Raw genomic sequence first — 24171 nt, 5'->3', positions numbered from 1 at the left:
ACCCAAGATTAACACATAGAAATAACGATATCTTAAGTACAGTTAAGAGGTCAATGACAGATTTCTTTGCTCTAAATGTCCACTTTTAGTTAATTGACCGGAATTAAACTGCGTACAGCTTTTTAAAATCTGCAGACCTGCAAAAAATTGCCAGAATTTCTTTGAGCTGAGCATGCTGTCAGTATGTGCTCTATACAAAGAAGTCATTTCTTATTAAAATAATTATAGGAGGGCAAATGAAAAGAAACATCTGTAGTTTCACAAAGATAAACTCTAATTCAATATAACACAATGTAAGTAAAGGTGTTGTAAATCCAACAACATTCAAATCCCAACAGATGTCTCCATTTTTGTGCAAATGTGTTTCTTAATAAACCTGCAATAACTGAAGAAATTGTTTTGGCCACTTGGGGGCACCGCAAGCAAGTTGTGAACACAACACTGACATATCACCACCTTAGTAAACAGTTGCATATTTATACAGTTACAGAGCAACATCATCTTTCATTTGGAGTCGTATTTCTTGCCAACCGGCAAATGCAAATCCAATAGTCACTCACTTTTAGCTCTGTTTTTGGTCTCCACCAACTCCTGAGGGAAATGTCTGGCTCTTTAGCAGCTGGATGCTACACTATGTTCACCAGCTAGTTGCAAACTGTGTCTGCTGTTTGGTACTGAGTAAGCCTACAGTGGGTTTGGAGTTGTTGTTTTTTTACTGAAAACAGCTGCCTGCTACGGCCGTTAATGATGCCATGAGGGTGAACCGAAACAGGGAAGTTGCGGGTCGGACAGCTAAAAAATAAGCTGAAAGTCTATAAAGCCGCGCAAAGCTGAAGGGAGCAGCAGATTCAGGTGATCATTTTCTGCATGGTTCACCACTATGAGTGACCCCTTTCACATTAATTTAAACAATGACACTAACCTTCTCCTCACCTCGCCTGAATTATTTTTAGTTGCCTAAAATTAACACAGGCGTCAGATCACATTTTCACATAATGAACTGCTGACGATGATGTGTCCAGTTCAATATCATCATCTTATAATTGCAATTGTGACGGAGCAACATAATGTTGTTGTGTGTGACCACAAGATACAGCATATAACATGCACTTAAGACTTAATGTTGATTTCACTAAATTTGATTGTGTTACAGAGAAAAGTAGAATTTTTAAAGGAAAGTAAAAAAATAAAAAATAAAATTGCAGCTTCTACATACAGCTACAGAGAGAAAAACAAAGGGTGAAGGCCAGAGATGAACTTTATATGTAGAAACAAAAAGAAACAGAGCAGGGAGAGTGTGACAAAGAGTGGATTGTTTAAAAAGAGAGAGGGATTGGTGTGTGCATTACCAGACAGTCACAGAGCCGGACCGCTGATATGGAACAGGACAAACTCATTTGGGATAGAGCAGAAAGGAAGATACTACAGTAACGTAATGGAGAGTAAAAGAGGGCTGGCGGTGCATTACAGACTGCTGAACTAAGATAATAAGTTGACTCTTTGTTTCTCTCTCACTGTGCCTCCATCCCTTTCAATTCTATTCATCCCAATTCAGTTACATTTAAGTTAATTTAAGTGCTTCAAGGTGCTTGACTGGCATGGAAATATAAAAGGAGTGTTTTTCTTGAAACAAACACATCCCAGACTATAAACCGAAGGCAATAAAAATTGTTCCCTCCTGTCTGATTGTTGAAGGTTTATATATATTTTGGTGCACAAAAGTCCCTTTTATCTCCTAAAATAAACAGTGCGATGATTCATTTGGTGATTTGGGTAAAATGTATTATTTCGACTTTATGAAGACGGATGTCAAAGCTTCTCTTATTTCTTCATACTGCAGCTATTCCAGTGTGTTTGTAGAGAGCTGCTGTGTCTCCACCTCTCAGTCCCTCCCTCTCTGTCTATCAGTGTCTTTCCTTCCATCTCATACCGTATCATATTTCAACAGAGCGGGAGTAGCTGTGATGAGAGCCGCTCTCCTCCTCTCTCTAACTAACAGCCTTGTGTGTGTTGCGGTAACCAGTTTTTTCACGCTCCCATCAGGATTCAGCTAAAACTAGGACACCGTCTGACTAAATGACCCTTGTTAGGAAGGCACGTGTGCGCGTCTGTGTGTGCATACTGTATCTATCTCCAGTGTGTGAGAACGAACACATCAGAGTATGTGAATGATCTGTGTGTTTGAGGATTGAGATTGTTAATGCATGTGTGTTAGAAAGTGTGAGATGCATAAAAATGCGAGAAGAATAGGACAGAAAGAAAGACTATTCATGACTAACAAAGATTTTAGAGGCAAATCAAAGTGTGGCGGCCTTCGATGTTGAGAGCGGAAGCATGAGACTGAATGCTGAAAGAAAAGCAGATACAGAAAGATTCGGTTTGTTTCTCAGACAGGGGAGAGGAAAACACAGAAAGATGGTATACCAGGCTTCAGCTACATCCCCCCTCCTCTTTCCTGCCTCCATGTTTTCTTGTTTGTCTTTAATTATTTCCCTCTTAAAGGATGACATGGCATTTTTTACTAAAAGGGATACTGTGACTTTGGTCACTTCTAACAAGTTGTTGTCTTGGCACCAACAGGAAGCTTTGAAATGTCACTGCACCCCTTCAATATTCTCCCTGACACATAAAAGAGCAGCCAGTGTTGTGTATTATCTGTTCAGCGATTTAGCTGACCTGCAGGAATAAGACGAGCGGTTTGGGTCCGACAGACACCGTGGCATTACTGAAAGGGAATGGTTTCTGCACGCCTGCGGGAGGACCACACGTCATTCTGCTTTTTTCTTTCAGACACAACATTGTCAAAATAATGAATTTAGGTGGCTGCGTAACGCAGTCGATATGGCACAAAAAGGTTGTCTTTTCCTGTTAAAATGTTAACTGCGCCTCTGAGACTGTACTGTAAATAAGATCATTGTCGTTAATGTGTCCGTGTGTGTGTATGAGTTGATTCGAGTGTGGCTGTGGGAGTTTTTAAAGATGACTTCCTCTCTCCTATAAATTGATGTGAGAAGTCCTTTTCTCAGTGGACTTCGCAAGTTTTCTCTGCGTTTGCGTGGGTTCGCTCTGGCTTCCTCCCACACCTCCAAAACATGCAAATCAGGGGAACTGGACATGTGAAAATGTCTATAAGTAGGAAAAGAGTGGAGTAACATAACAGGTAAAGACAATGATAATGTGATTAATCAAAAAATCAGTCAAGCTAAAACATATTTGACACATAATTCTAGTCCCATGGTCTTCTGTGGAAGTAAACTATGATATATTATATTCTAGTCAAGGCTTACACACCGTTTTAGAAAAGTGCCATCCTGAAATAGTGTCTTGTAATGTAACAGCTGTCTGGTGAGATGGCATGCTTGGCTGAAAATTGAAAATGTCACAGTGGCCGTTTAAAACTGCTTATGTTATATGGCTGATACTGTGAGATAGATTGCCTCGGTATGAACTCACTCCCAAGTTGAGACATCCTGACTTTGGCTTTCAAATTGGATTCTTTTCAATCGGCAGAATGAATCAGACGCTGTGTATTCATCTCCCATGACAGCATGAGCTGTGGGCAAAAGCTGAATGAGAAGGCCTGCGATGGTCAGTGAGCATCTGTTTCAGTAGAGCCTGCTGACCCGTTTAATTTCACTGAGGCTAGATGTCCAACTTGGGCCATTGTGGTTGTGTATTCTTTGGAGTGGGGATAGATGGTACAATTAACACGATGGCTGCCAATTACACCCAGTGAAATGGAAAAACGCATAGCACTGGGAAACAAGTTACTAATAAGAACCAGGGTTTACATTAGCCGGCATATGCCGTCTTTTTGCCGGTATCACGCATAGTTGTCGGCAGATGAAATTACCAAAGGCCAAAATGTCCATTGGAAGACTTAACAAATAAATAAATAAACTAGAATGGCACTTGGAGAGCGCAGACATCCGCCAAGGTGCCTGACTGTAAAAACAGATCACAGCTCACAGCTGGCAGTACCGTGAGGTGGTCGGCTTATTATTAACACGGTGTGTTTCCGTGTAACGTATCGGTGGATGCCGCTCTCATTCAGCAGCCTTATTATGTCTGTATAACGTTACACTACGTTGTCTCTCATCCCGTCATCTACCGCTTTTTTCGTTCACACCGCGGACGGCCAGCAGCTCCCGCACCTCGATGTCTCGCAAATACATCCACACACATATCACTCTGCTCTCAGAAGGTGGCGGGGTCACGCGTCATCAATGCGTCATCAGTTACACTGCGCACGTGTTATACCCTGTGGTCTTAATACTCAGGGTGATGGGAATCCTTAAAAAAATTCCTGAATCCAGATCATAATCTGGATCGCCACCAAAATGGATGGATTGTTCATTGTGCCACACCACACCACACCACTCCAAAAAATGTCATTCAAATCCATCGCAAACTTTTGGAGTAATCCTGCTAACAGACAGACAGACAGACAAACAAACAAACAAACAAACAAACAAACCAACGCCGGTGAAAACATAACCTCCTGCAAGGGCCTTGGCCTTGGCGGGGGTAATAAATTCATTAATAGCATAATTAACAGCCTAATATTGTGTGACTTATAAGTTATGCGGCCAAGACAACTTAGCTAAATAAAATCTTATATTATATAAACGTTTACATGCCTCCGCTTGACAAAGCCACTAGGTACCGAATGTAATTTTTCCTCTTATTCTTTTTCTTTTTTCAATCAAAGCTTCTATTGAGATTTTCGAATGTGTCTGTCGTCATATTTTTTGACGTTTTTTTTGAAAATGTTGTTTTTGAAATGATTATATCTATCTTTTTTCAATAAATTTTGACTTTTGGACTTCGGACTGAGAAAATGAATTACAGAGACGAGGAGCGCGGCGCCGTGCTCGCTGTGAGTGCGTGCGTGTTTGAGAGAGACAGAGAGACGGAGAGAGGGGAAGAGAAGGTGGACTATTGTGGGCAATGTTTTGGTAAGTTATTAATAATAATAATTTTGTCAACATTATGAATGAAGCTTCATAGTATTCGGTAGGCTACAGCCCTACGGGCTACACAACACTATTTTGAATTTGACAAACAGAATTTGAACCGACCAGCGTATTATTTCATCTTTTAGACCAGGTTTTCATTCAAGTTATTTTCAAGCTATGTCAAATGAACGCTGGTATATGGCTATTTAAATCATATGTCCGGTAGTTGTTCAATATGGCATGGAATATATGATATATGGAATTCTGGAATATTAACGCCCATATTGGCCGTAAAAAAAGTCTAGCGTAAACCCTGATAGGAACAACTGCACCAACACCCTCTCCTCTCATAACTGCCTCTGACTCTGGCTCAACCTTCTTTCAGCCACTTCGCCCTACTCACTCCACTTGTGTTTTTATGTTCATGAAGAGGGGGCCGTCATGTTCAGGGCCTTCCCAAACCAGTTAGTGGGAAAATGAAGTGGACTATAAAACCCTCAGGCAGCAAGTGTGCATTGATGCATACCGCTTGCCTTATAATGCTGAAATAAGACCTTGTTTAGTGATTTTATAAGGTATATTGCTTGGACCTAATGTTCATATTTGATAATGTAAAGTTATTCAATATGTTTGCATTGTGATATTTAAGTCTATAAACTAACTACGGTATGAAACTTTACTATCTTCAACCTTATCTCACATACAACAAACACACAGCTGGCGGCTTGCAAAAGGGAATTGTGAATAATCGTTTACTGCGGACAATGCAACTGTGGTAAAGCCAAGGCACAGTGGTGTAAGAGCGTGACCCGGCTGCAGTACCGGTCACTCTTTGCCAGCTTCTGCCTGCTGTTCAGTGTCACAGGTGACTCAGAGTTAAAGGTGACAGCTATCTTGCATTTTAATGTACTAGTCACCGTCAGCAGCTCAGTTAAAACAAGTCAGAAGGCAATTTACTTTAAATAAATTTCAAGTATGATTAAAAATAATTAATGTGCTAAACCTGTAGCATTTATATTCAGTAGTTTCTTAAGTGATTGATCCAATTTTCTATTTTCCAAACAAGAGAATGGGACAGTGGAGCAAGGTTGAAACATGCTGGATGACTGGGGTCTTTTGTTGAGTTTGCATGTTCTGCCTCGTGCCTGCATGGGTTTTCCTTCGGGATGCTCCCAACACATGCGTTACGTTAACTGGCAAAATTATACTGCCCGTGTGTGAGTGTGAATGTATATGTGGTAGCCCTATGATGGACTGAAGACATATCCAGTGACTCAGTGTCAGCTGGCATCATCTCCTCCCTCCTGTGACTCTGCATGGATAAGCAGCTACAGTATAGATAATGGAGGGATGGAGGATCTAAAGAAAAGAGTTAAATGAATGATGTCATGGTCTCACAAACTGCAATGTTTATTTATGCTCCTCTGTTTTCCAATGGATGATGCAAATTCACCTTATTCTGCAGAGCTGGATTAATTTCACTAATAACAAACTCATATATGCAACACAAATAAAATCATTTGATAAAAATCTCAGAGGCTCCAAATTACCACAACAATAAGCTACTCTTTCTGAGCTACAGTGTTTAGTTGGAAAAATAAATACAAAATAATCTTAAAAGCTTATAAAATCAATCAGACCGCTTGTTTTTTTTTGTCCAAGATTAAATTCAGATCAAGATAACTTCCTTTGCCAAGCATGGGATTTAGTGTATTTATAAACCCCTTTTCCACCAGTTAATTTAGTTTTAAGCAAACTCCAGGCTTTACCCGCTGAGGAAAAGGAACAAGGTGACCACTTTGACCTGCTGTGCCAGTTTCTAAAGGAAATTTCCAATTAGATTTTCTGTTTACTTGAAAGAGGTGTTAATGTTACTGAATTTAAGTTTTACTTGAAGACCAAATTCTCTCTGTTTCCTGTGTTTAACAAACTTCTGTGTAACACGTATTCCAGCAAGTGACAGCGTTCCTCATATTACCACATAATTCTTGCTCTTAAATTGTTTTTGTTAAAGGGTAGAGAAAGGTTTCCGCCCACTACAGGTTTTCATCAAGAGGGCTAAAACGAAAGAAAGAAAGATTCTCACCATCACAACTGGGAAGAGCGTGACCCCACTGATGATTCAGCTCGCAAACAATTGGCTCCTGATCACTCAGTGTGTATCCTAGATCACATGCAAATGAGACACGGGAGCCAATGGCAAAGATGCTGCCATGGCGACCACCGTTGACTGGGATACCAGGATCAAGACAAGAGTCTGACTCCATTTTCACACCTGAGAATCACATCACAGAAGCACAAATACCACAGGGTCAAGAGGGTGAGTGCATAATGTGTGTGTGTGTGTGTGTGATTGTGTGCACTCAGCGAGCATTGAACAAAGCATTGTTGCTGCGAATGAGTACCTGCAAGCAATTCAGCGTGTGTCTACCAAACATTTCTATCAGTCAGTCAATCAGCCTTACTTTCATATCTGATGCTGAAGCCGGCTGCAGAGCGGCTGTTGTCTGTCGTGAATAACAGGAACAGGACGTTGGACGTGGAAATCAGGAAATGAGGTGCTTGGGTGCCGTGATATTCGCCGATGAGGGGAGAGGAGGTTGAGGGGCCATCCCTGATTTCCAGTGTGTCGTAGTTGACCTCAGTCTGGAACCTAGACAGACACACAGGCGAAAAAACAAAACATGCACAATAACGTGACATACACAAAGATAATATTCACATGGCATACTACATAATCTGTGTGCAGGCTACAACAACAACACCAGCTAATGTAACGTAACTGAGAGCTAACGTCTGTTTGCAGTCAGAAGCAAATTATGTTAATAAACAGGGTATTTATGCTGGATGAGGAAGAAGTAGAAATGCTCAATCAAGCACAGAATATTGAACAATGTCAACAAACCAAATAACAAAAGCAGGGCTGTCAAATTTACCATGATAACGCTTTAAACAAAAAATTGGTTTAACGACACTGATTTCTTTAACGCATTAAAGCACATGCAATTTTTAAGTTTGTAGCAGGCTCAGTTTCTCTAGTAAAGCTAGAGTGAAGATACTAGTATCATGTGAAATTAGAAAACCTGGTACCAATAACGCTCTAAAGTTACGCTAAATGCAGTACCTGTGAGGGTATCTGGACAATATTTGTCATTATTTTGTATTGTTAATTGATTTCCAATAATAAACATATACATACATTTGCATAAAGCAGCATATTTGTCCACTCTCATATTGATAAGTTTATTAAATGCTGGACAAATCTCCCTTTATTTTTAACAGATGTGTGATTCATTTGCAATTAATTAACTCTGGACAATCATGTGATTAATCGCGATTCAATATTTTAATCGTTTGACAGTCCTAAACAAAAGTTATTCACTCACATTCTACCTGCTAATCTAAATAATTGAGCACTTAAATAAGCACATAACCACCTTGTGTACAGTAACTAACTAGCTGAACAATTCTTCTTCTCTGCCTTTACTCCAATCTGAGTAACTGACTTGACTGTTGACTGACTGAGCTATTACCAACAGTTGTGTCTGCGGGGCGCTGAGAACCAGTTGGTTCTGGAGACTCTGAGTGCTGCTGGTTATAATTTTAATCATAAAATACAGTTAAAACTGATTTAGAAAAAAAAAGACACCACATGAATGCAATTAACTACCCGGTGAGATAGAAAACAAAGAGTTGGGAACTGATGACAAACTGTTCAATCACAGACTGCATGAATATCTAACCAGCCAACTGAACAGTTAACCAGCCACTGCACCAGACATTTGCATGCAATGCAAATGCTGAATCCTACACAAATGAAATGCCTCATAGGCGATGAAGATAACTTGGCCTTTACGTCACTTCCCAGAAAGACAAATTTCAGCTTTAGCAATTTCAGGCTACGCTGCATCTACTCGTGGCTTGTCTCCAGAAAAAAATGTGCAAAAAGTCAACAATAATTATTTACTACTTCATTTATATCTGACTAACTTTTGGTGTTTCTGAAAGACTGACCAACTAACAAAATGACTAACTGACTAATTTCCGAGTAGCTGATAAGCAAACTTAAACAAACGTCTCGATACCTACATAACCAAATCACTAACCTGTCAAAGTGTATCTTCACGGCGTGGTCTGGCTGTGCTTCAATCACCCACTGGCAGTTCAGAGAGTCTTTATAAAAGGAAGGCCAACCAGGAGAAAGCAGAACACCAGTAGGAGCTGTGAGATGGCCTCCACATGGAGCTACAGGGAAATTAAAACACACACAACCACAGAGAGAGAGAGAGAAAGAAATTAATCACTTCTTCTTACAACAGTGTTATAGCATGAGCACAACGCTAATATCACATTGAGTTAACAGGTTCATCATCTGCTCAATTTGCGCTAGCTCTCTAATCCTTTCTGAATTTACAGAGTTCATACATAAACATTTACCTTCTGAAAATACGCTGTGGCAATCTTGTGCTACAGTAAACACATTTGAGTTGATCTTGTTTGAAAAAAAGGCTAAAATAATTATAGCATGATAATTTATAGGGCAAATCAAGTGTATTTATGTGTCAAATGAAGCCAGGAAATGGCTCCTCATTTCCCTGCAACTCAGGGAACTGTGCAGAGCTGGCACATCGTGACACTAATCTATAGCTAACACTTTTAGAGTCCCAAAATCTCAATCATGGCACATTAAAATGCAAGAATTAGCTTCAATTGAGTTTAGATTCCATATCAATAAAACTACTTTATAACTTTGTATTTGTAGCTTTTGTCTGGTCTGTGTAGCACTCAAATTAAAGGGATAGTTTGGTTGTTGTATGTGGTGTTGTATGAGGTACTTATCCATTGTGACGTTTGCCACGTCCCCAGTTTGAAAAAGCAGACAGGAGTAGCGGCACAGGAGCAAAGCAATGTACTGCTGTAGACAGGGACGTCAGCAAAATGTATCTTAGCCACCTAAAAGAAAGGCTCACCTAAAAAAAATCATATCAGTTTAAGTGTCGCTATATTCATAATATTTTTTGACGGGGAACTTAACTGAAAGTGAAACGTATCTATACTTTTTTTGTCAACATAGTCTGCTGGCTTTGAAGAGAGTAAAGTTTCACTTTCAGTTCAGTTCCCCGTTAGAAAGGGCTATCTGACAGCAAGATAAAGCTATTCTAAATATAGCGTACACTTAAACTGATATTGTTTTTCTTAGATGAGCCTTCATTTTAGGTGGCTAAAATACATTTTGCTGCTGGCCCCGTCCACAGCAGTACATTGCTTTGCTCCAGTGCCGGTATTCCTGTCTTTTTCTCCAAGCTGGGGGCACACCGACCGTCATCTACTGTAGGTAATACACCGACTATGGATAAGTACCGTATACAACCCCACTTCAAAACACCCGAACTATCCCTTTAAGCTCACATGTATAGTAACATCCTTTAAAAAACCTTGAGACCTGGAGTTCATGATCTGTTTATTATCCATTGCTCTTTCTACAATGCATAATTCGCTTATCTTTCACACTCTTACTACTTTATTCTGTTCTCAAGTAGCTGAAACCTTCGCCCTTTTGATTGTTCTCATAACTCCAGACTTTCAGCAAGCTAAAGAAGATTACATTTCTTTTTCCCATTCTGTGGATACTGTAGCTGTGGTACTCATGGATGGGATGCACAAGAGAAAGTCATTCTAGAAATAAAACATAATTATCTTTCCCTGTCCGACGGGAGGGATAATATTTTCCCATGCTCCATATTTAATAAGGTGATAACCCTACTCAATTGGATTGTCTGCTCCATCCCATTTATTAACAACAGCCAACATTTGATAATGTCATTTAGACAATACAATCAAGATGGAGGGGATACAAAAAAAGGACGTCCAAATACTCACAGGCCAGTGGATAACATTCGCCTTTAAAAAGTGTTGAAGTTAACGGCACATTCACTGTCGTTTTGTTATTACTTCCACATATTAGCTTATCTGCACACTATGGATACATCTCTGTATATTGGAGTCTGCATATAATGAATGCGTCTCCCTAAATTAGTTTCAGCAGAACCTGTGCCAATTTAAGATTATTGTTGAGTGAGAAAGATGCGTGCAAACAGGCTGAATAAGTGTGGGGAGGCTGGAGGCTAAAGCAATTATAAGAGCAAATGTATACAAAATCCTACGGTGTATAAGCACACGTAAGCTGCTCTGACAACTTACATTCTGGCAAGTTGAACATTTCCAATGATTACCCATTGCTCATACACAAAGTAAACAGTTTGTATGTGTGTTTACCTTCACAGCGAGGTACAGCCGCAGACCAAACAACATTACCCTCCTGGATGATGCAAGTGACCTGATCAGACCCCTGGAAATAGGATATGATATTAAGGTGTGTTGTTTATTTTAAGATAAGATACAAACAGAAAAAAAAATAAGCAATTAGGATACAACATAAATAGAAGTAAATTAAATCAAAACTACATACAGATACAAATTAAGTAAAGAGGAGTACACAGTACGTAGCATTTTACTAAATGCTAAATAAAATATAGATACAGCATAGTATTGCGATATTTTGTGTGGCAATATTGTATCAATACACGGACATCAAGTATCGATCTTTTATTATATCAGCCGTTAACCTCTTAACAATCTGGAGCTCTTCTGTCTTTCAGAGGTTGTAGCCGGTTCAGTCTTAAAGCTAGAGCAAAGATACTAGTATCATATGAAACTAGTACACCTAAAAAATGGATTGGTACTAACCAGCTTGTCGGAAAGACCGCTAAATAACGTTCTAAAGTTACGCCAACTTTTTGGCCAGGAAAAACTGGCATGGCCATTTTCAAAGGGGTCCCTTGATCTCTAATCTCAAAATACAGTATGTGAATGAAAACTCTGAGATGAACAGAGTGGAAACTATCTTATTAGATAAAACAGATGTTGACAAACTGCATAATTTGTAGTTGAAAAAAGGTAACAAATCGCAATATATCTTATTGAAATACTCAGCAAATGTTTAAAATCACAATAAGATCGTATTGTGACTTAAGTATCGTGATAATATTGTATCATGGGGCCTCTGGTGATTCCCACATCTACCAATATGCCTGCTTATAATGCTAATACTTCTAATACACATCTGTATTTAGCTTGTGTGAATAACACCCTATTATAGTCGATTTAGACAGATATCTGATTTTTACCTGTGTCCTAATGAATCCTTGATCACAGCGAAAAGCCACGGAGCTGCCGAGCAGGAACTGGTCACCGTACCTTTGACCATTGACAGGAACTCCTGGGTCATGACATTCATTCTGACCAAATGCTACAGAGAGATAACAATGAGAGAGAAGTTAAAATAGCAGCCAATAGACAAAGAACCACATGAACTGTATGAAACAAAGACAAATTCCTTTGGAACTGAATGAGCAGAGAGAAAATGTGACACAAAAGAATGAGGAAAAATCACACATTGTGCCTATTGATATGGATATTTGAACCATTAGAGTGGTTCAGAATACATGACCGTATTTGATCATTTGAACAGCGTTCCCTGGTTTTTCAATTTATTTCAATACCTGAAAATTGGTTCTACCAGAGAAAAAAAAGTTTGAAAACCACTGCTGTATCACTGTCAGTAAATGTGACATCTCTACTGATATGGAAATATGGGAATGGAATTATCTTCACGTGGATTCAACCCTGTCATGTTTAGCTTATATCATCCCCATTCCAGAGATTAACCTGATCCCACCCAGAGCACACGCCCAGCAATTGGACATGTCTCAGGTTGATTAGTTACTGATGGAGAGGAAATGAGAGCAGAGAGAGAAAGAGAATGATGGAAAGAAAAGAGGAAAGGGCATATGCACAAACACAACGAATATGCACATATATTACATATACCAGCAGATGGATGCAAACACATTTGCATGCACATGTGTTCAAATACATCGCATACAAAGGCCAAAGGCTTACATAGAAAATAACCATGCATACTTTCAGACACAGATACAGTAACAAGTGGTGGAAAAGATTGAGAGGGATAAAAAGAGGAGAGAGATGTATACACACAGTATATGAGAAAACACACAAAATTACAATACAACAAAAAAAATCTAATTATATGTGTAAACCACAGAGGAGGGAGAAGAGAGAGCGTGCTGTGAGTGTTTCAGATAAAGAAAGTGTGAGACAAGGTTGTGTGTGAACTAAAAAGAAAAATAACAGAGAAGAAGCCTGAATGAAAGACGGAGATCAACATGATGGATTAGAAAAATAAAGAACAAAAACGAATAATAGGGTTGTGACAGAGAGAGACAAAGAGAAATACAGATATGACCTCTAACTTTGACAGCAATATGTTGAAAATTTAGTGTCAAAGGGGCTCGGTCTTGTTTTCAGGCGAGAGAATTGTACAAGGTGTAGCTTTGTACTGGCAACGTGTGATTTTTTAAGGGTGTGCATTTTTTCCTCGTGTAATTTCTTCTTGTATCTTGGTTCAAGGCAAGTTTTTGTGTCATTTTGCACAAATCGTTACAGTACATGCTCAGAGCAGGTCAGCAACGCACTGTGCTGCGGCTGGGCTGTGGCGATCACAGTCCATAACAACAATGTGATGTATTGGAGCAGAATTATAACTGTTCATAGAACTGTATTGCTTAAATTTCATAGTGGTGTGAAAGAAATTATTAGTATTTGTCATAAAAAAAAATACATAATTATTTGTGGATAGTAACCATCAAATTTTTAAACCCAAATATAGCACTGATGTCATTAAATATAGCTGTTATTACACTGAAGTAAATCTTTACCCTACACGATCAATTTATCTTAACTTTGAAGTCATAAATAAACAACATTTATTATGGTGTGTAAAAGTTCATTTTTGCATTTTTAACATTATTCATATAAATAGATACCCAGAGCAACACCAATTGATATTCATATATGCATTAAAATGTTAATGGACCAAATTACTGAAACAGCACAAATATGCCTGATCCCGATGTAGAATTTATGTGACTAATTTAAATTACATTCTCAAAAAGTTTCATCATCAAAAACTATATGAATGTTGTTTTCTAACATTTTCTTGTTAAGAGTATGGGTATTTATCTACAGTAGATTGTGCTTTTTACAACTGTTGACAATAAAAGTATTGCATAATATTGCCAAGAAAAGGGGAATATATTTGTAAATGAATTTAAGAAATGTTTGTTAGTGAAAAAGAACTCTGATAGCATGTTTTTGCTTCAAATGGTGCATTAAACCTTTTATTTGTGTTTGGATTAGGGTGAAAAAAATGTGTTTGTGTTAGGATTAAAGATAGGACTTTTTAATAAATATTCTGTGGTGTTGAAGAGGCAAAAGAATGTTTTGTTAGTTTGATTTGTCAAATGTCACCTCTCAAGGAAGAGTCAGAGACAAGGTCATTTGGGAGGAAGTGTGTGAAACGGTGCACAACCGCATGGAAATCACAGAGAATTAATCAGAGTCAGTCATGCCGAAGTAGTTCAGCTTAGAGCAGATGAATATACAGGCTGCAGTAGTCAGGTTCAAAGCTGACAATGGGACAGGTTTAACCAAGTAAAGCATGAGAAAGACATAAAAATACACCATCAGTCAAGCAGAATAGTAATAACACAGCTAGAGTGAGATGGTAGTGCTTGAAGAAAAGGTAAGACCATCACCCTTTATACTGTATATTGCAGCTGCGTTAGATAATAGAGAACTAACTGTTGTGTTTTTATCTCTTTGTGTATGATCATACACTGTTGCAACTACGTATCTAGCAAGCAACCCTTTCTCCTCCATTCTGAGGACCTGCTACTCATGTTTACTGCTTTCATTTTAAGATTGTTGAACTATTTTCTGCTTTCAACACTCCATTGTAGCTGCTCTGGAAACATCTCAAATGTGATGCCCTGCTGACGTTTGACTGGATAACTGTAGGAGTAAGGAAGATAAACAAAAAACAACAAAATGGGCACACTACTGTAAGTAATGCCACATCACACTCTTTTGCAAATAATATATTTTGGCTTAATCAGTGCTCAAGTTTTATAAGTTTTACTGGTCAGTAAATCTAATAAACAGACAGACAGACATACACAGATAGATGGGTAGGTAGGTAGCACATACTGGTGTAGCTGATATTGAAGCCTTTTCCAGTATTAGAATGGTCAGATTGAAATTCCAGTCTCATGATGTGTCCATTCGAGGCGATCTGTGATGGGACATCTTTTCCCGAGAACGTCCCGAATGTTGTTGGCTCAGACAGGCCTAAAATAGAACAGAGTTTAAACAATCTTTTACAGACACGTTTTAATGGTGCTTATCTAATTCCGTCTGAATAACATTAGACCAAGGACATACTTGGAAAGTGAAGGACTCCGTTACGAGAATTATTAAATGTCAATAGGGCTAGGAAAACATGAACTGTGAGTTGATTCAATAGTTCTTCAGACTCTTGTTAAAGTTAGCACATCCTATTATGTTGTTTTGATACTATTTTGCAGGCAAATGCAAACCACTGTGCATATTCTACTTTAATAAATACTTCTCTAGGAACCACCAGAGTAAAAGGTTGTTGGTAGCACAATGGATAGCGCTATTAGCCCATCACCTCCCTGTCAGTCAAATTAAAGAATTTAATGGAGTGAAAAGATCCCATTCAATTCACTTCATTCAGTTCTCTAACACTGTCAGTACCAAAATGGAGAAATAATCCATTACCAGTTCTGAATTCAAACTCTTATTAAATAAGTATAAATAAGTATTAGCAGCAAAATGTGCCTAAGAATGTTTCCTTTCAGATTGACAAATTATCAACACTGTATGTTGTATTAAATTGTTGTAGCGTGTTCCTGGTGGAGCCCAGTTTGCCATTACACTGTTGGGAGTTTTGACAACAGCTGTGAGTTACATTGTCTATGCTGCTGAAAGCTTTGTGTCTCAAATGTTGGTATTAAAGGGTAACTTTGGTATTTTTCAACATGGACCCTATTTTCCAATGTTTTTGTGTCTAAGTAACTAAAGGTGAAAATAATTACTGAAGCTGTTCCAGTATTGAGGGAGAACACTGTAGACGGCAGCCGCGAAACGAGCTGCGAGGGCAAGTGAGCAGCGTCAATGTAACGTGACGTCCACTAAAAGTGCTTGTTTTTGCCTCTGACAGGCTCAGATTGTTATTATGACTGTCTGACATCATGGAAAGGACTCTACGGAGAAATAATACGTTTTTCTTAACTTTCGTTTGGTCCGGTCTGTTTGTTATTGTGTCCAGGTCCCACTCAAAAAGAAGTGTTGTTGTGAAATCTGAATATCCGTATACTCTGGCTCAAACAAATACGGGCAGCCATCGTATTCAAAGACCTCATCCACATTGTCGAAATCAGCTAAATATTCAGCCATAACATTTAAAATCTTTTAGATAACAATAAGCTACGCTTTCTGTAGTCCAACACAAAAAACGCTGCCCGGCTGGCACTCACGTTTCCACCATGGATTTTTTCCACCATTCCACCGTTGTCTACTGGCAACAACGTCATCTCGCGAGATTTCAGAACGAGACTTCTCCTTGAGCGAGACTCTTTCCATAATGTCAAGCACTTATAATAACAGTCACTTTTAGTGGACGTAAATGATGGTGCCAGCTTGCCCCGATAGCACCATATTGCCGCCTGTGATCAACTGCCGTCTGCAGCGCTCTCCCTCAATACTGGACCAATTTCAGAAATTGTTGTCGCTATTAGTCAGTTAGAAACAAAAACATGGGAAAATAGATTGAAAACTACCGAAGTTACCCTTTATGGCCGAAAAAAATAAATAAAGTAAAAGTAGAAAGTCTTCCAGAATGAGATGCACGTCCTTCCACATCCATAGTATAGTCATAATGCACTTCATCAAAATACTCATAATACACAGAAAAGTGAAACAAATCTTTTTCGTATCAATCAATGACGCCGTACATTAATACAGGATTGTTTCATGAACCATCTCATTAATGTCAGAAAGAAACTTATAGTGAATCATGGCTCTTTAAACTGAAATCAAATCTGATTATTCTGCTGAAACCTAGCTCTAACTTTCTAACTTAAACACTTAGTGACCTGAAACTTCAGACCCCTGTTCAGTACCGCATTGGACCACCTTTAGCCCTAATAACAGCTCCTACATGTCTCGGCAGTGACTCAGCAAGAGACCTGTCGGGCTCTGGTGTTAAAAGCAAACCAGACAGACATCAGTCCTTCACACAACTGCCTGAGGTTGATGCGTACATGGTCTTTTCTACTGATGCCGCATTTGAGTGAATCCCAGAGAGACTGATATCAAGGGATTGCGGTGTCCAGGCCATTAACGTTATTTCACCTGAATGTGTCTTGAGCCATGCATTCCTAGACAATTCTGTCACCATGGCAGAGAGCATTATCTTGCACAAAGAACCCATCACCCCTTTGTGGGTATATGATTGCAATGAATGACTGAACCTGGCTGCTATGTTAAGGTATGCTCAGGCATTAAGACATCGCTCTATAGCCATTAAAGGACCCACTGTATACCAATTGAATGGCCCCGAAACCATTACACATCCCCCACTGGCCAGTACAGCTGTAACCATGCATCATCTCATTTCTGTCTGAGACATTCGTGTCACAGCATAGGACCATTTACTGCAACAAATGGCTACACACTTTTTTTTGGCAGAATACACTCTGCTCTTGAGGGTGCTCCCAAATGATCCAACCAGCAGCGACAGATTCAGTGGGGAGCGTAATAAAACCCTAAAGGGCTCCACGGAACAGAACCCAGCAGGCCCATATCAGTGAGATATGGAATAAACATAATGCACAGGGAAAGAAATGCCATCCCTAAATGTGGTGATAAGACACTTGAACAGGAGGAGGCTGAGGTGCTTGATGGAGAAATCAATCGCCGCAGCAAGTAACAGCAGTTTGTAGCAGGTAGAAATAAACAGATTAACCAGCAGCAACAGCGCCATAATGATCACGAGTAAGTGAGAGACATTGTGAGATTATAAAGACCACTTTATTGTCCTGATTGAATACGATTGGAAATGTATTTTGAGTGTGATTGGTGGTTATAAATGTCAACTGAGGCTGATGAGCTATTGGCATGCACAACTTCAGTTTGCTGCCAAAACTAACACAATGCTTGTTGTTGCTGATGGCCCACCAGGAGTCTAGCAGATTGGTGCTGCAGCAGGAGATGTGATTCATCAGAAAACACCTGCAGTTTTGCATGGGTAGGAGAAGCAGCACTGGTGATTATTCATTATGGCATATACCACCCAACATTTCCCGTGTTGTTCCACTAAGGGCCATCTACCCACATAGCAAATGGTTTGATGTGGTCGTGTCTTGTGTTCTGGTCCGTTCATTGATAAGCTTTAAGAATGCCACTCTTACAATCTCTGTCACAATCTTTAAATCTAGTCTTGGTAATCCATTCGCATACAGAGCAAATGTGTGTATAAATTTGCTGTTGCAATGCCAAAGTGAAACCTACTTCTTCTGCAGATATTCTTCAGGTACTCAAGTGTATTCAATGTGTGATATTCCATTGCAAAACTTAAAAAAATATATATAATGTAGGGTGTAACGGTATGAGATTTTTACGGTACGATAACCATCTCAGAAAATATTACAGTTCCATGGTGTCACTATATTACATTATTATTATTATTATTATTATTATTATTATTATTATTACCAGTTGCAATGACCCTTAAAGGAATGAAAACAGAATTATAATAAACAGAATTATAAACCTCATAAAAAAAATTGCATGACACTATAATGTGTTATGTAACTTGCATGTTAGTCTACATGTTAGCAGCACTATAGCATGTTAAATTATCTAAAAAATGAAAAATAACATCAGCTGTGAGCTTTTAAAATAATGTCCTTTGATTATTAACAATTAAAATATACTGTAGTATACAGTGCAGCCAGACGGCTTTTTTAATATCTTAGATAAGCAAATGTTCACGGTATGATAACCATCAAATTACATAACACTGTATACCTTGATACCGGTATACCAGTACAATTCTATTTTACTGTACTAATTGTATATTAGATATTTTAAGGGCATGTACAATATCAGATCAGATACACCAGGATTATTTACACATCTTAAAATAGTTGAACATTATGGTATTGATACAATAATGTCTGAAGAGCAAGGTACTGACACTGTTTCACATCATTCCTGAACTTTAAAAAATCCATCCAATCCTTTAAACATAACAGAGAGCAATCAGCATGATCCTTTGCAGTGTGTTTTAGATTACATTGTTAAGTATATAGTCTACACTCTATTGAAAGTAATATTCAAAAACCTCTTGTGAATCCAACTACAAAAAGGTGCATTGACAAGCAATGTGAGTTGGCAACCCTGCAAAGGGACAGGAAGGGAGCCACAAGGACACCAGTAATAAAACACACTGTATCTGAAATTGGGATTCCTCACCAACAGTCCCACAGAAACTTTTCTTTTTATTTCCTCCTTGACTTGGAGTTTTGGATCCCAAGCACTTAGACTCAATTAAGCCACACAGCGACTGAGTTGCAAAGTGCCAATCTCTTTGTTCTTCAGCAACCCAAAAGCTCTTTCACGTATCCATTATTGCATTGATAGGCAAAGGGACCAGGAGTGAGAAGAGAAGCAATGCGACAATAGCTGAAAGAGTGACAAGGTCCTACGTTGTCTTATCTAAGAGGAGAGATTCACAGAATAGCCTTTTGTAACAGTCTATCACTACGTTCTCTTCTATTAGATGACAACAATGGTTTTCTGATTATGTTAACCATTTATATACTTTTCAAAAGCATACCTTGAAGCTTATTCAGATTTTTTAGGCTGGATTTCATACAACTGTTTCCCATCTCAGGAGATTTATGGGTTATTACTATGGTTGCTCTGTTCACTTTTGCTTGCCATTTGTTTGTATTTCAATGTTCTATTATCCAGGCATAAAAGTCATGAGTGTCAAGGTCACACAAACTCCTTGGTGAATGGAAACGCCCTTGGGTGTCTCTGATGCAGAGAATCTTTTATCTTATTGCATTAGGATGCAGATTTATTTTCCTTCTGGACTAAAGCATCTCTTTTTTATGTATGCAATTTTTAGAGGCATAAAAGCAGACTGTGGGTCCCTACATTGGCTGCATAACAGCAAAATTGTTAATAATAAGGATCCAAATGTTTAACATTTGAATATGTGACGTAAGGACAGAATATCAGACAATGCCAATTAATCATCAATGTATATTATCAATGATGAATAAGATAAGGCTATCACTGTCTCTTCGTAACTCCCCAAATCTACGCTTTTTTTCATCAATGATTACAAATTAAAAGTACCATTGCAATGCTGAATTGTGTTACATTTAAACCAATTTTCTGTCAGTAACGTGGTGCAGCCTTTAAGTTCAAATTGATTCATACATACGTTCAGTGTGATTCTGAAAAGCAGAGTTTTAAATTAGGCACCCTCATACAGTAGTTAACCTTCTAAATCCCAATTAGTAACCACTTAATGGGTGCCATATTAGTGAATATTCATCTTAACTCCCCACCTAACCTCCCCACCTAACTTTCTGAATCTGACGATAAAGTTTACATACAGAGGTCTTTTAGACAGTAGATATCATGATTACTTTCTAGAGGGCATGTCAGTTATAGAATAACTTACTTTCTGAAAAGAAGACATGCAGTGTGGTTTCCATGTGACAGCAGTGATCTATCACCAAGCGGAACAAACTGGAAGACTTTGAAGCAGCAACTTTAATTTCAGTGTGCCCAGTGCGTCAGCACTAATTGCCCTGCAATTTTCAAAACGCTGCTCCAAAAAAAGAAACCATCCCTGCAGAGGGACAGGTTTACAGCCAGCCAATTAAACACAACTTCATCTTTAATGACCAGCCAGTCAAACCAGGGCTTTACTTGATTCAGTTTAAATCAATAATGTTGATTACAATGGGGAACAATGATCTAATTGCCCAGTGTTCTGTGTGTAGTGGAAAAGTGCACAATAAAATAAAACATTACAACTATCCATCCAGTTTGGCAGCTAGCCATTCATCAACCAAACCCAATCAGAAGTTGACAAGTTGAGAAAGAGTGGCCCCCTAAATTATTTGACCATTTCATTTGTATATACATGCATATCCATATTTCATCAAGTAAGAATTTGCATATGCATATCCTGAGGTGTTAATTTAGGAACTAAGTTTTAAAAAATACTGTGATATATTAAGATACAATTACCTTCATCTTTGATCACCAACCAGTCGAACTGTGGCTCCAGGTCAAAGTCAGAGAAGAGGAGATGAATGCGGCTGCCCGGTTCAGATATAATCAGCCACACACAGTTTAGGTTGTTCCCATACTCCTCTGGGTAGTTTGGGGACAATATTGTCCCTGATGGAGCCGTGAAGTTGAAGAAACATGAGACTACGAACAGGAAGGAATGAAGCAAGAAAGTTGGGAAGGAAGGAAAGGGTTACATTGATAGGTAGTTGGGTAAAAATGCAAGCAAAAAGGCAAAGACTAAATATAGATAGATATAGCACTAAGTAAGAAAGAGAAAAGAAGAAGAATGCAAAATTAGAATAAAAAAACTAACAGGAAAACAACTTAACATAAATATGTCTGTATAAACTGTGTACTTACAGATACAGCTGGGTTTATTGCCAGACCACTGGTTATTGTGCTGGCACGTGATGGTCTTCTCTCCCACTAGTTCAAAGGCCGACTGGCAAAAGAAGTTCAATGCGTCACCGTGTTGAAAGCGATCACCGCTACGGCGACCAAATGCCGGCACCCCAGGATCACCACAGCCTCCCCGTTCGATCTCTGTAACACACCACACGGGCAGCCGTGTTTTTATGCTGATAATTAATGTCAACATGTCACATGCTGACATTCAGATAAGAGGTTGTTTGTTCCTGCTTGTTGGGTTAAATGGCAATAACATGCACACATTGATTTTTAGATAGTCGGTGAGTCAAATCTGAACATAATGTATGAGGTGTTTATGGTAATGTGGCCATGTTCATTCTCACATAATACTGCTGGCGGTCAAAGTTGCCAATTTTACATCTTTGTCACTAAACTATGGCTTTTTACAACCTTTTTCAGACGTATGGTTTAGATTAAGATTGATGTGCTCAAGCTGTCTGAACACAAAGTCCAAACTTAAAATATATGCAACAGTTACTTTCTTTGGAAGACAGCTGGCAGCAGTCCTGATTGTCAACAGGTTGACAGATGGTAAGAACTGACGAGTCTTAAAAGCAGGGCTAGCAGCAACGTCAATACGGCTGTATGAGAACAGTGTCTATTATTTTACATTGCTGTGTTAAGAAAATAAATACAACCTATGAGAAATTAATTATATTGTTTCCCTTCTCACAGCTAATTGTCATCATTGTAATTATAGTGTAATTCAGCTTTAATTGTGAAAGGCAAAACAAATTGTGGAAGCACACAGGTAGATGCAAACACATGCACTGATCCATAGGAATGCCACCAGGTACTCTTGTTAAAAACAGAAGAAACAAATCACCGGCACGCACAGATAAAGAGTCTTTTTTAGTTTTATTCTAGGCAACCAAACGAACGCATTTCAGCTATAAGCCGCCATCAGCGTCAACTCTTGTTAAGAAACCAGCAGGAGCTAGAAATTGCAGAGAACAACGTCGATGTCTGTGACATTGTATAACATACGACTGCTTCTCGTACACGTGTTGTTTCTCTCCTTGTTTCTTTATCTTTATAACTCTGTTTCTGCCTGTCCTCCTTTCAAATTGTCCCTGTCCTTCCCTCCCACTGTGCTCAATTTTCTTCTTATCGCTCCCGCTCTCTCAATCTGATTCAATACACTGTGCTTTATTGGCATGAGTGTCACATTAGCAGTACTGCCAAACTGGCCTGCAATCATGTTCCATTCATTTTGTCACTCTCTTTTTTATATCCCGTCTCCCCTTAATGGCAGTGTGGTTTTATCCACTGCTCTTCCCTTCTCTCCCCTCCTTTAAAATTTGACATTCTACCAGACGTCTGTCATCTTGTAACACATGCTCCACCATGCTTCTGGATCGCTCTGGGCAAATACATCTCAAGGTGAGCGTATGTGTGTGTGTGTGTTTGACACTTTTACTATCTATTGGGATGTAAGTGCACCCGCAAGAATAGAAAGAAGTGGTAGGCGTATATGTATATGTGTGAGTGTGTGCGTGTGGCCCAGAGCTATCTGTCACACAGTTGACGAGTGTCAGGATGGATATCAGGGATCTTGAGCCCCTGGTAAGTCTGTCATTATGGTGGTAACCGCCTCTCTTACTCACTATTTTGCCTTTTTTTTTTAGCTTTCTTTCTTCTTTTTTTGTCATTATTTTCCTTTCTTTTCTTTCAAAGAGTTTTACTGAAGTGCAGAATGTAGATTTACAACTCAATACAACATTTTATGCTTCTGTTTCTTTTCCTTTCCAAAAGTCGTATATTATACAAAGCAATCTACATAATTGAGAAAGGAAAATAAAACAAAAAAACATGGAGGATAAATGTATTCAAAAGTTATAAAGCAAAAGGAAGAAAAAATACATGAATACTTTAGGGACCTTTCAGGTAGTTTTGTGTGTTTTAGCCCATTAACTACAAACATAAACTTTGCATTACTGCCAGCCATTTTCCGACGCATACATACACACACACACACACATAAAGGTTTAGATATATTTCAATACATTCCAGCCACATTTAGTTTCAGTTCATGCCAGTCCCAAAATCAACTCGCAGAGAACGGAGACTGTTTTATGTCTGTAATCAATCACAGTGAGCAATTAACAGTCTGAAGTTTTTTATGATAAAGTTATGCTATCATCACATAGCTGCATGCATGCAGTGTTAAAGGAACAGTGTGTAACATTTCAGGGGATCTGTTTGCAGAAATGGAATATAATCATTCATAACCATGTTTTCATTAGTGTATAATCACCTGAAACTAAGATTTGTTGTGTTTTTGTTAGCTTAGAATGAGCCCTTCATATCTACATATGGAGCGGGTCCTCTTCATGGAGTCCGCCGTGTTGCTCCGCCATGTTTCTACAGTAGCCCAGAACGGACAAACCAAACATTGACTCTAGAGAGAGCCTTTCACGTATTTACATTACCTGAAGGCCACCGTAGTTCTTTGACA

At 38.8% G+C, this 24171-nt stretch overlaps 1 protein-coding gene across 3 annotated transcripts in view; it reads right to left on the bottom strand.

Annotated features, from left to right (window-relative positions):
- LOC141754265 (CUB and sushi domain-containing protein 1) overlaps nucleotides 1-24171 on the bottom strand; it is a 467652-nt gene that overhangs the window by 128122 nt on the left and 315359 nt on the right. For all 3 annotated transcript variants that reach the window (XM_074613208.1, XM_074613217.1, XM_074613228.1), the window contains 8 exons: nucleotides 21645-21827; nucleotides 21240-21425; nucleotides 15087-15227; nucleotides 12146-12267; nucleotides 11235-11307; nucleotides 9065-9203; nucleotides 7424-7611; nucleotides 7045-7233 (listed from right to left, as the gene is read on the bottom strand). In XM_074613208.1, coding sequence (XP_074469309.1) covers nucleotides 7045-7233; nucleotides 7424-7611; nucleotides 9065-9203; nucleotides 11235-11307; nucleotides 12146-12267; nucleotides 15087-15227; nucleotides 21240-21425; nucleotides 21645-21827 — 1221 coding nt within the window. The remainder of the gene's footprint in view (nucleotides 1-7044; nucleotides 7234-7423; nucleotides 7612-9064; nucleotides 9204-11234; nucleotides 11308-12145; nucleotides 12268-15086; nucleotides 15228-21239; nucleotides 21426-21644; nucleotides 21828-24171) is intronic.

The sequence above is a fragment of the Sebastes fasciatus genome, chromosome 2, assembly GCF_043250625.1.
Source record: "Sebastes fasciatus isolate fSebFas1 chromosome 2, fSebFas1.pri, whole genome shotgun sequence".
In the NCBI taxonomy this organism is placed as follows: Eukaryota; Metazoa; Chordata; class Actinopteri; order Perciformes; family Sebastidae; genus Sebastes; species Sebastes fasciatus.
Note: the sequence above shows the minus strand (reverse complement) of the source record. Positions and strands in the feature narration are given on the sequence as shown.